Source organism: Phragmites australis, chromosome 5, assembly GCF_958298935.1.
Source record: "Phragmites australis chromosome 5, lpPhrAust1.1, whole genome shotgun sequence".
NCBI lineage: Eukaryota > Viridiplantae > Streptophyta > Magnoliopsida > Poales > Poaceae > Phragmites > Phragmites australis.
The window spans coordinates 24,089,780-24,102,140 of NC_084925.1; the positions used below are offsets into that span (position 1 = coordinate 24,089,780).

Here is a 12,361-nt window from a genome sequence, read left to right on the forward strand (position 1 = left end):
GAAAAAAAGTTAGGCAAGCCCACAGGCAGAAGAAACAAGGCATGTCTAGGCCATGGAAAACATGCATAGGTTCTGTTGTTGGACTCAAAGCAGTCAACCTCATGGGCTCTTGAGTTAGTCCCTGCATCTCCGAGATATGCATGTTTCCATCAGCACCTAGACCAACACAGCTTGACACGCAATCATTCAAATTGGAATTTGAAAATTGTTGTAACGCCTGATCCTCTTTTTTCTCCTGAGGTCGGTTTGAAATTTGAACTGTAGTTTCCTCTGCACTGATCACCGGAAGCATCATCTTCTTCACTGGCGTTGATTGTCGGTCGGACATCATTGGTTTCGAATTGTTTCATTTGTGCTCCATTGTTGTCGGCTGCACCGACTTAAACGATCGAGGAACTGACCAAGAACCCTCTTGCTTTTTGTGAACGTCTCAAACCGCGATATCACCAAGAGTTCTTAGAGGTGAGGTGCGTGCTGGAGGTAGATTACCATGCCGTGGCTTCTTGTGATGCTGCACCAAGTCGGCAACAATCCGTCAAGCTAGAGAACCATGTCTGCTCTTACTAGTGCTATTACCTGAATGAGGCTCCTCCCCCATCCTCCTTCCGCAGTTGTGCCTCCGTTGCGGCCACTTGTTGAAATGTATATCTTGCTTTGACCATTGTGTGAAGGATCTCCACTGAAGTCAGTGTAGCTATCTTATCGTCTTCAGAGTCTCCATCTTTCGCCGGCAATCTCCAAAACTTTGACGCTCCATATCTCCGATCCGCCAAGGGATCAGATCCACCTATTAGGTTTTCCTGCACCTGCACACATGGCGTAGGCATACATACATGTGGTGACTAAGAGGTCACCACCACCAATTCCATCATTTCCAATACCACACCGATAGTATCCTTTCATCCCTGTAAAATGTAAACTGATGATTAAGAGGCTCGTTAGAAATTCAAGTTTCTCTCTCTCTCTCTCTCTCTCTGTGTGTGTGTGTGTGTGTGTGCGCGCGCGCGCGCTTATGTCTGTATGTACATAGTGCTACATTTTTTATGTTTCATCGGTTGCACCATCAGCTCAAAAGGTTAAAGCAGCAGCCTAAAGATTCTAAAACCTCTTATGCTCCTATTTGTTGATGACACTGGTCAGCCCCAAATATCAATCGATGGACACATTCTGATGGTGACTTAACTTTTTCAAGAACATCTAGTGAATTTGGAGAGATAGTTTCAATCAGTGGTGGAATTGGAACCAAATCCTAAGAGGGCTAGCTTCTTATTTCTCCTCCCCCACCTCCCCAACCTCTTCTTCTTCCCTACATCCTCTTCCTCCCTCCTCCACCCCTTCATTAGCTACAGTCAGTAGGGGGGATAGATCCCCTAGCCCCCCGCTGGATCTGCCACTGTTTCAATCAAGAACTCTGGTTCCAGCATGGTGGATACTGCTTAGGATGCAGATAGAGAGAGAGAGAGAGAGAGAGAGAGAGAGAGAGAGTTCCGTTTCAATTTTTTTTAAAGGACGGCAAGAGCATTACTGATTTTTTTTATAGAAGAAGGGAATTGGCCCAGTTTATAAGGGAAATCGGGCCCAACAACCTCACAACTATGTGATTTTAAAGAAAATTGACAAACAACCCTGAGATGATAATATGGCCTTAATTCCATAGGCGACACTCACACAGAAGCACAAACCTGACAAAAGAAAGGACAAACCTAACTCAACTCACGCGCTAACCAACCAAACAATTGTCACCCTCATAACTCGATCGATGGAGTCCTGCTCCCACACCGCACCTCTCTGCCACACAAGTCGGCAACACGTCACTTCAGAGGAGCGCGCATTGGACTAGAACTTTGTCATGAAGTGCCAAACTGAAAGAAGAGCCACTGTGAAGCGAGGATGTAGGGGTGAAACCTATAGAAGAAGCTGGCGAAAATGACCCCGATCAACTCGATGACGACCACAGCACACGGCGCAACCAACAAATAGTCGTGCCCAACCTAACTCAACTCACGCATCAAACCAACATCCTGAGCAACAAGCTGAAGGAGCTTGCTTCCATGCCAACAACAGCTTGGTTGGCGGAGCCCTGCTCCCATGTCAAACCAAACCCCAGTTAGTCAGCAGGCGTGTCGCTTCGGAGGAGTACGCATCAGGCAACAACTGAAAAAGGGAACGTCACATGATCTGGAAATGTCATCGCGCCAAGGGAAGGCATAGGAGCCAACTTACAAAAGAAGCCGGAGGCACCGACGTCGCCGACGAGTGCAGAAGAACTGGCGTCGTCGACGAGTGCAAGAGGGCTTCCGAAAACGACACCTTCAGGAAGGTAGCAACGTCAATACCATCGTCACCGTCGCTCGACAAAAAACCAGGGTGAGGTTTTCACCTAGAGATGCCCCAAGGGCGGGAGAGATGGAACAATGTCACCTCCAGGGAGGAAATAGTGCCCGTGGGTGTCATTGACATTGGCACCAACAAAAAGCTAGGCCGAGCTTTCGCTCATGACTCCTCACCCCGAAGCACCTGCACTGAAGACTCACCACAACCGCCACGGCTGCTAACAACATAAGAGCAAGCTACCCCGACACCTTGCGCATGCACCGCCCACCTGGCAGCCACTGGGCTCCCTACTAGCTAGATCTGGAGGGAGAGACAGATCGGCAAGGGAAGGAGCCCAACAACACACAAACGTATTGACGGTGCAAGAGCAAACGCCGCTAACACACCATCGTGGCCTCAATCAACCAGCAAGGGCATCAACACTGTGCAATAGCACAGCCAACCAGCAAGGGCATCAAGGCCAACAACACAACCGAGCAAAAGCAAAACCGACCAACATCAAGGCCAACAGCATAGTCGACCAGCACAGCCGCAGTGACCAGGCTGTCGGAGCACGGATCCTAATAGCCATCACCCTGCTGTAGCACACCGCAGCACCGGAGAAGCATCATCATGCCACAGCACCACGTCGCAACACACCATCACCACACAGATCTCTATGTCATCAAAGAGGCATCACCACACCGCAGCATGCTGCGGCACTGGAGAGGCATCACCACGTCGCAGCACGGTGTAGCACCGGAGAGGCAACACCACTCTACAGCACCATTCCGCAGCATGCTGCAACACGGCACAACACTAGGGAGGCACCACCACACCATAGAACGCCGAGGCACCAGGGAGGCATCATAATGCCACAACATGCTGCATCACCGGAGAGCCGGCCATCACACCCCGCAGCACCGAAGCACCTACCATCCCCCAACCACTGACGTGTATCACCATCGTGAGGAAAAACGGTCGCCGGAGATAGCGACATGACGTAGCACGACCCACTAAAACCAGGCTAGCAGAGGTAGTGGCCGCACACCAATGGCACATGCGGTGGTGAACGCCGGAGGCACAACCACAGGAGGGACTGGGAAACGCCGAACCGGGCACCGATGGAGCGCGTTGGCCATCACCACATCGTAGCACCGTAGAGGCACGAATCCGTGATGAGAAGATCGTCAGAACGCATATTCAGCCGATGAGAGGCTAGATCCAGCCAGGTCGGGGTGGAACTGGTGAGGGCACTAGGCTCGGCAAACACCACCCTAACAGAGAGCACTGGCCGGCAAGGAGGAGAAAGGAGGGGAAGGAAAAGGGGAGGGGGGCACCACAACCAGAGCAAGACGGGCGGTGACAGCCGAGTGGGGTGCGGCGAGGGGGTGGTGCTAGGAGGCAGTGGTGGATCGCCCTAGGTCACCCCTCATTGAGTCGACGCGAGGCACCATCTCGCACAGCTGCACTTTAATACGCGGCATCTTACCTCTTCATCGTTCCATTTCAATTTTAGTCATCTTTACCTTAGTATGTGCTGTCAAGGTTTAAGTTGTTTTCCCGTCCCTTTGAACATTCATTCACTTGTGCCGCAAGTTGGGATTGTGGTTTAGCATCTGAACTATCATAATACTTTACTGGGCATTTTAAAAAGAAAATGTACTTTCCTGGGAATTTTAAAAGAAAGATCCTCAAACATCATTGATCAGCAAGATTTGGACATCTATTTTTGGTAAGCTTGAATAAGCGTCTCGTGTCGTCCCCTCGGGTGACTCGAGGCAGCTCCACCCACAGCCTAGCGCTCCCCCACCACCGCACCCTGCATGGTCGCCGCCGTCACCGGTGTCCTGTTCTAGAGGTGGTGCCCCCTTCCCTCCTTTTCTCCTCTCCCCTCCTATTCTCTCCTCCCCTGCGAACTGGTTTTCTCTGACATGTTGTGCTACTGGGCCCGGTCGGTCCTCACCAGATTTGCTCCAGCTTGGCCGGATCGGGTCTCTCGCGGGCCGAATCTGCGCTATGGTGTCTTGCTCACCGCGGTTTCTGCGCCCTTTGGTGCTGCAGTGCATTTCTTCGTGGTGCCATTCATGACCGCAACGGTGCTGCTCCAGTGGCGGCTCTGGTGGCTTTGAGCGTGTGGTGTTGCACCTGTCGTGCTACTCTGATGTGTGGTGCTGCTCCTGTGCCTCTGAGCATGTGGTGCCGTTCTTGTGGCGGCGACTGTGTGGTGCTGCTCTCGTGGTGATGCTACTCTCGTGGGAGCGGACTGAGTTTCCATGCATGTGGTGCTGCTCTGACGTGGTGTTGCTGCTCCCGTGGTGCTCTCTGGAGCTGCAGCGCGTTCTTCGTGCTGCCAACTGCGACCGCTGCGGTACTGCTCCTGTAGGGGCTCTGCTCTAGCTTGTCCGTCGTTGTCGTCTTGCAGCCCTTTTCTATGCCATCCGTCGTCACCGTCGTGTTGGCCCATAGTGCCGGCTCTGGGGTCCTCTGATCACCCGTATCGGTGGCAACGTCGATGATGTATGGTGGCTCAGGTGCCTTGCGGCTGCGGCATTGGCGTGTGGCAGTTGGTAGGTGAGGCCCTTCCCTGTGGCTTCACAATGGCTGCAGAATGTGGTAGCTGCACTGCATGATGTGTTGTGCTACCCCTCCCCCCTGATCAGGCTCCTCCCCTTGCTAGTTCTGCTTTCCCCCGGAGCTGGCCTGTAGGGAGCCTAATCGGTCTGTAGGGGCTTCTCGAGGTGGCGCGCACTCGCGTTTGTCGGCAGCCATGGCAGGTGTGGCGTGTCTCCAGTGCAGGTGCTTGGGGGTCGGGAGTCAAGAGCGAAAGCTCAGCCCGGCAATCTATGGGTGCAAATGTCGATGATGCTCGTGGGTGTCATTTCCTCCCTGGAGGCGACATTATAGCAGCTCTCCCGCCCTCGGGGCATCTCTGGGTGAAAGCCTTGCCCCGGTTTTCCTGTCGGGCGACAACGGCATTGACGTCGCTTCCTTCCTGAAGACGTCATTTTCGGAAGCCCTCCTGCATTTGTTGGTGACACTGGTTCTACTTCTTTTGTAGGCTGGCCCCTTCATCTCCGCTCAGCGTGGCAGTATTTCCTTTTCATGTGTCATTCCCAATGCTAGTTGCTGCCTAATACGCACTCCTCCGAAGTGACGCGCCTGCTGACTTTCTAGGGGTTTGGTTCGGCGTGGGAGCAAAGCTCCGCCAACTAAGTTGCGATGGTATGGTAGCAGTGCTCCGCCGATTTGTTTCTCAGGGTGTTAGTTTTGGTGCGTGAGTTGAGTTAGGTTGGGCACGGTTGTTTGTTGGTTGTGCTGTGTATTGTGAGCGTCGTTGTGTTGTTCGGGGTCGTTTTCGCTAGCTTCTTTTGTAGATTCGCCTCTAAGTTCCTGCTTCACGGTGGCTCTTACTTCAGCATGGTGCTTCACGACAGAGTCTTGGTCCAATGCGCACTCCTCCGAAGCGACGTGCTACCGACTTATGTGTCTGAGAGGTTCGGCGTAGGAGTAAGGGCTTCGCTGACCAAGTTGTGTGGGTGTTTAGTTGGTTAGCGCGCGAGTTGAGTTATTGGTCATGTTTGTTGTTTGGTTTGTGCTGTTGGTGAGAGCGTCGCCTGTGGAGTGAGGCCGTATTATTGTCTCGGGATTGTCCGCCGGTTTTCTTTAAAACCATGCAATTGTGAGGTTTGAGTTCGATTTCTTTATAAACTAGATTAATTCTCTTCTTTTATAAAAAAATTGACAATACTCTTACCGTCCTTAAAAAAACTTCTTTTTCTTTTAGCATGTACATCCGTTACTACCTCTATTAGACGCTAAAGGTAGTTAGCTAGCTTCACCTCTTCCTTAGCTACTTGTGTTATATCTCTTAGCACCTATTAGGTGCTAAAGTGATTTAAAATATTTAATTTTGTTACTAAAATAAAGTTTATCATCAGTAACAAACCTTAGCATTGATACCATGCATTCTAGCCTTAGCATCCATACCTATATCCCCTAGCACCGGTGGTAACTCATTTCTCTCTGCCTTAGCTTCTTCTTAGCACCGATGGATGTACTGCTCAAAGACTAATATATCCTGCAACTGGATGGAGCTCGAACAACATTCTTAATTGCCCCTTGATTGCATCGAGAACTCCAGGCTCTGCATGTGTTTCCCTTTTTGAGTGTTCCACGGTCTCAACTCTGAAGTTCCAGGATCGTGGAACTGAAAGATTAAGACATGAAAAGATGCGGCACGCTCAGTTATCCACATCATTCACAACTCCTGAACACTTGAACATCACATCCACGCCTATCAAGATAACATTACTACTGCAAGATCAGCTTCTGTTTACTGCGAGTGCAAGAACATGCAAGAGAAACCTCGATCAGCTTCTAAACTCTAAACACCTGCCATCCTACATTACACTAGGCAACTTCTGGGACTCGCACTGGATTCCAACTGTGATCTTCAGTGGTAAGACTCACTTGCAGACTGCAGATCGAGATCTGAATGTATCTTCAGGCCGACTGGCCGAGAGAATCTACTCTGAACATTCAGCTGCCATCTCAGCTGCTGCCCAAACAAGAGCAGATGCATGCACGATCTGCTCAATAAATGGAAGTCCACACTCCACAGCGTGCGTGCATGCATGCAGCTCAGTTCCAGGCTTGGAGCCCCTAATGCACCTGGACCTATTTTCCAGTCGCTTGCTTAAAATGCCTTGCTTGCTTGCTCCTGAACGGTGAACACAGACATCCACTGTAATGACAAATCTTTGTCATAATAACAACGGAACTAATCATGGCATTAGGGTTTGCATTTCTCTTTTGCATGACAGTACAGAAACACACAGGGAAAAAAAGTTTGCTGGTCAATGGTGATGTAGAGGAGGAGGGTACTAGGGAAACATGGCAGATGGGTCCCACACGTGCAAAGAGGTTTTCTGGCACGCGTACGCTCAAGCACACAGCCGTACGTATCTCAGAGAGATTTTTCCTTCCTGTTTCAGTGGTTGTGATTTTAACCCCTAAGGCTGTGATGTGAAATGGCAGAAATGCCCCCCTTGTGGGGTTACCACTCTGGTATGCTACTCCGTAAATAAGTTCCCTCGAGTACACCGAATAAAGTGCTGTATACGTACGCTCGTATGCAAAAGTGATGTATTCTGGGTGTGCTGTGGGGCCCACCAGGGGTATTTATGGCCACTTTCACATGCGCTGCCCTCTGATAGTAGTAAGTGATAACAGCAGAAACTCCAGCCAATAATTAAGTTCTTAAATTAAATAGGCTACTTTCAGCATCTGAATTTGCTTTGCTTTAATAGTGCACTTTGTTCATGGATGAAATGACAGCGAAGCCCCTGTGCTAGTTAAGTATGAGCCGCCATACAAAATTAATTTGTGGCATCAAATAGGGGCAAAGTTCCAAACTTGCAGGGCAGCAAAACTGTTTGAATTTTTTTTTTCACTCTGCAAGTGACCTACTTTTTCCTACAAGTACCCACTGGTATCAATTATTTTTTGGGGGAGTTTGAGTGAAAGTTTGAGCAAAAAAAGAAAAAAAAGGCCTGTATTTGAAGCCCCCAAATAAATTTGGGGGAATATACAATTTGGAGCGCTCGTGGCTTCGAGTCCTCCCGAATTCGCGCACCTCCTCTGACAAATTGGCACAGGTACTTCCTAGATTCGATTCCTCTCGTTCTTAGCTTCCGATCGAGCTACGTTTCGCAGCTGGCCGTGTTGTGTAGCGCCAGATCTAGGCACCTAGGGTTTGAGGCGATTTCTTGGAACCCTCCATTTTTTTCGGGTTTTGAGGATCAAATTTATGCTTAATTGGTGTTCCGAGGTGCGGATCACTCAGATCACTAGATTTCTTGGCTCGATTCGAGCTGGATTGGAGGGTGGAGGGTGCCTTGCGTTGATTTGGGATTCTAGCTATTTTGCTCCTCCTGTCGTGGTGTGAGCTGGTTATGAGCGTTAGATTTGATATTTTGTGGTTTCGTGATGGAAAGTTTGGATCTTTGGTGAAGGAAAGTTTGGGATTCTAGGTGCTCTGCTGCTCCTGTTTTGCAAGTCCCATTTTGGTGCAAATTTTAGCAGCTGATGCTCGATAACAGCCTATGCATGTTGTGGTGCGGAAAGTCGCATGACTTCTGGATATTCCTGACACTGTCATATTTCATGCAGGTTGTGGTGTGGAAAGTCGCATGACTTCTGGATTTAGATTATGCAAGGAGTGTATTAAGTTCTTGCATGGTGGTTGGTCTTGGGCTCTTTTGCTCCTGCTCAAGACCAACTGACTGTTCATCAGAAGGTGAAAATGAGTGCCGAGCCAAATCCCCGAGACATGATGCACGAAGCCCTCAAAGCAAGGGATGCAGCAGAGCGCAAGTTCCATGCGGGTAACATCAAGGGTGCCTGGAGGTCAGCAATCAAGGCGCATAACTTATGCCCATCACTTGATGGCATATCTCAGATGGTCTCGACACTTGAGGTTCACCTTGCTTCTGAGTCAAAGACTGGTGGGGAGAGCGACTGGTACCGCATAATGTCTCTCAATGCCTATGCCGATGAGGAGGAGGTGAAGAAACAGTACAGAAAACTAGCTCTCCAGTTGCACCCAGACAAGAACAAGTCGGTTGGTGCAGAGGCTGCCTTCAAACTTATCTCAGAGGCGTGGAGTGTGTTGTCTGACAAGAGCAGGAAGATGCTCTATGATCAGAAGAGGAGAGATCATCCCGTCGTGAATGGGGCCAACGGTTTGTATACTTATGATAAGAAGGCAAATAAGCGAGCTCGGAAAAGTGCCGCAGCCACCTCTGCAGTAGCTGAGGCTACTACTCGTCCTGCGGGGGTGGACACATTCTGGACATCATGCAACCGCTGTCGGATGCAGTATGAGTACTTGAGAATTTATCTGAATCACAACCTTCTTTGCCCAAACTGTCACCATGCATTCATGGCTGTAGAAACTGGATATCCCTGCAATGGAACCACTTCTTCGTTTTCCTGGACAACCAAGCCACAGCAGCAGAAGAACCACAATACTGTTGATCATTCGTATAACTCAGCGAGCAGGACCTCAAGCATTCCAGGCACAGGACATGGAGCATACCAACAAGAGAATACTTATGAGTCCTACAATAACCAAAGTTTCCAGTTCAGTCAGTACCCCAAGACAACAGATGCTGCTGCTAATGCTTACAGTACACAGGCCTTGGAGAAATCAAAAAGAAAACATGAGGAGAACTACATATACAATTATTTTCCTAGTGGCAATGAGTATCCATCAAGGCGTGGACGGCATTCAAACAGGAGGCGCAATATTAATAATTGTTATGCATCCGTGGACTGTAATGGGGAGACTGTGGCTGCCACTGCAGATACTACTGTGATTGCTGATACAGGAAGGGTTAATTGTACATCAGGGGAGAAGTTTAGATCTGCAGTAAGTGGAAGAAAAGCTAATGTCTTGAGGGAGATCTTCCAACTTGACACCCGAGGTCTTCTTCTTGAAAAAGCCAAGGCAGCAGTTCGGGAAAAATTACAAGTTTTGAATATTTCAACATCTACCCAGTTTAAAGCAGAAAGAAAACAAAAGCATGTTGACAACAATTTAAAGGTTAATGGTATCCTCTCTGATAATAGAATCAACAAATGCAAGATATACAACTCAAAAGATGCTGATGTTGAAATTCTTGCAACTGATGAAAAGAATCCGGAACAGAAACGTGTACCTGTGTCCATCGATGTCCCAGACCCAGATTTCCATGATTTTGATAAAGATCGCACAGAAAGAGCTTTTGGCAATGATCAGGTATGGGCTACATACGACAGTGAAGATGGCATGCCTCGTCTGTATGCAATGGTGCAGAAAGTTATTTCAATGAAACCTTTCAGAATCCGTATGAGCTTCCTCAATTCTAAGTCCAACAGTGAACTGGCTCCAATAAGCTGGATCGCATCAGGTTTCACAAAGACATGTGGTGATTTTAGGGTTGGAAGATACCAGATTACTGAAACAGTAAACATTTTTTCCCACAGAGTTAGCTGGAGTAAAGGTCCTCGGGGAATTATCAAGATTACACCACAGAAAGGTGATACGTGGGCTTTGTACCGGAACTGGTCTCCTGATTGGAATGAGCTTACACCTGATGATGTGGTATACAAGTATGAGGTAGTAGAAGTGATTGATGACTTCACTGAAGAGCAAGGTGTGACTGTCATCCCACTGCTGAAGGTAGCTGGTTTCAAAGCCATCTTCCACAGGCACACTGGCCCTGATGTGATCAGAAGAATACCAAAGGAAGAGCTTTTTCGCTTCTCACATAGGGTTCCTTCTCGGCTGCTCACTGGGGAAGAAGGCGATAAGTCTCCAAAAGGCTGCCATGAATTGGACCCTGCTGCAACTCCAGTTGACCTTCTTAAGGTTATTACGGATGTTAAGGAAGATGCCGCGCATGGAATTGCCGAGTAGAACTCAACTTCTGTGGCCTCCGAACTTGCAGTTACTAGCTAAGCATGGGTGCAGTGTCAATATGCACTTCACTGAACATGACCAGTCAGCATGGCTCACTAGCCTTGTTCTGTCATCTAACTTCAAGGTGATGCCGAGGACTATGCTGCAAGGGAAAATAGTTATTATTGAAGACTTGACTATTATTACTTATTTAGGCATTTCTAACACTTGATTTTATTGTAATGCCGTTGTTGCATAGAGTAAAAGATTATCGGGATGTCACTTATTATGATGAGGCCAATTCTCAAATGATGGCAGGCCTCATGACTTGCTACGATACGATGTTAGTTAAAGTAAGAGCGTAGTTTGAGACTGCTGCCAGACTTTCCTATGTATCCGCACTGTCTTCTCATTTACTTATTATGTTGTATTTTCCTTGATCCATAGCACTGTCATAAAAAATTGTTGTGTTCGGTGATTTTGATTGAACATTCAGATTGTTACTGCGGTATGTCTTTCTGTGGTGGCAGTTACTCGCTCCCTTTTACCCTTGTCTAAGAATGATGTGCAAATCAAATCTTACATGTGGCCTGTAATGCTCAGAGGTTAATCATGCTTTCATCTTGTCATTTTATCTTTGTGTTGATAATATTTTTTTGAGTGATTGTAAGGATCTGGAGTACTGATTATGATGGTACTTTCTACCCTGTTTTTTTTATGGAGTATGGTAGGAATGATCATTTGCATCAGTTTACGTTGTTCTGCACTTTAACTATGTGAAACTGTTCGGCTATTCTTTGTTTTTGTCTTAGCGCATTTGGTGTGTTTTGTATTTTGGATGTCTGCATCTTTAATATGTAAAGCATGGGATGTGTCTGGTGCGGTTATATTAATTTGATGTAACGATGAGATTTAATAAAGCTTTCTATTAAAAAAAACTGTGTAAAAAACTGTGTGAAACTGTTATGTATATTCTCTACATTGTTATCAAACAGTGAACATTACAAAATGTCCGTATTGTTCTCTACAGGAGAGAAGCCCTGGGTTCATTTTTTTATCTGCAACAAATTTAGTTTGGCAAAATACCAACGTCGATTTAGGCCAATGAAGTCTCTGTCCTGGTTCCAATGCATATGGAGTGGTGTACAAAAGTTGTGGCTGTCATGGTGATGTCAAATAGTATTGAATTTATTGGATGATCTCATTTCCAATCTCTCCTTTTTTTCCTGATCTAAATCAAGGTATTTTGGCCTGTGGATGGATACATGAAGGTCGTGTTTGGTTCTCTAGACGAGATGTTGTAAACATCGTTTAAGTAGGTTGAGTAAAATTATATTTGTTGAAAATAATAGTGTTTGGTTGTTTATATCTGTCTAGAAAAACTAAATTTAAGGCCGCATGAGTGGATATAAGAGTTGATATTATGATTGGTTACTAGTATAAATATAATTTTGTGATACTGATAAGTGGACCCACGTGTATGAGCGGATGCAGAGCCTGTATCCGTTGAGCCAGGTTACGGAGTGAAGCTCCGGGGCAGTATGAGGCTATATATTTGCACTCGTCGAACCAGGCTGTAACAATGGATGTAGTCAACCAAAC

At 47.5% G+C, this 12,361-nt stretch overlaps 1 protein-coding gene across 1 annotated transcript; it reads left to right on the plus strand.

Moving 5' to 3' along the window:
* Window positions 1-7,643: 7,643 nt before the first annotated feature.
* On the plus strand, window positions 7,644-11,203 carry LOC133918980 (uncharacterized). The gene is made up of 2 exons (XM_062363156.1): window positions 7,644-7,973; window positions 8,488-11,203. The coding sequence occupies exon 2, from the start codon at window positions 8,621-8,623 to the stop codon at window positions 10,775-10,777; it is 2,157 nt and encodes a 718-aa protein (XP_062219140.1). The 5' UTR covers window positions 7,644-7,973; window positions 8,488-8,620; the 3' UTR covers window positions 10,778-11,203.
* Window positions 11,204-12,361: the final 1,158 nt, after the last annotated feature.

Bases quoted from the DNA above. Each gene is read 5' to 3' on its own strand.
- LOC133918980 (XM_062363156.1), top strand. From the start codon at position 8,621: ATGAGTGCCGAGCCAAATCCCCGAGACATGATGCACGAAGCCCTCAAA.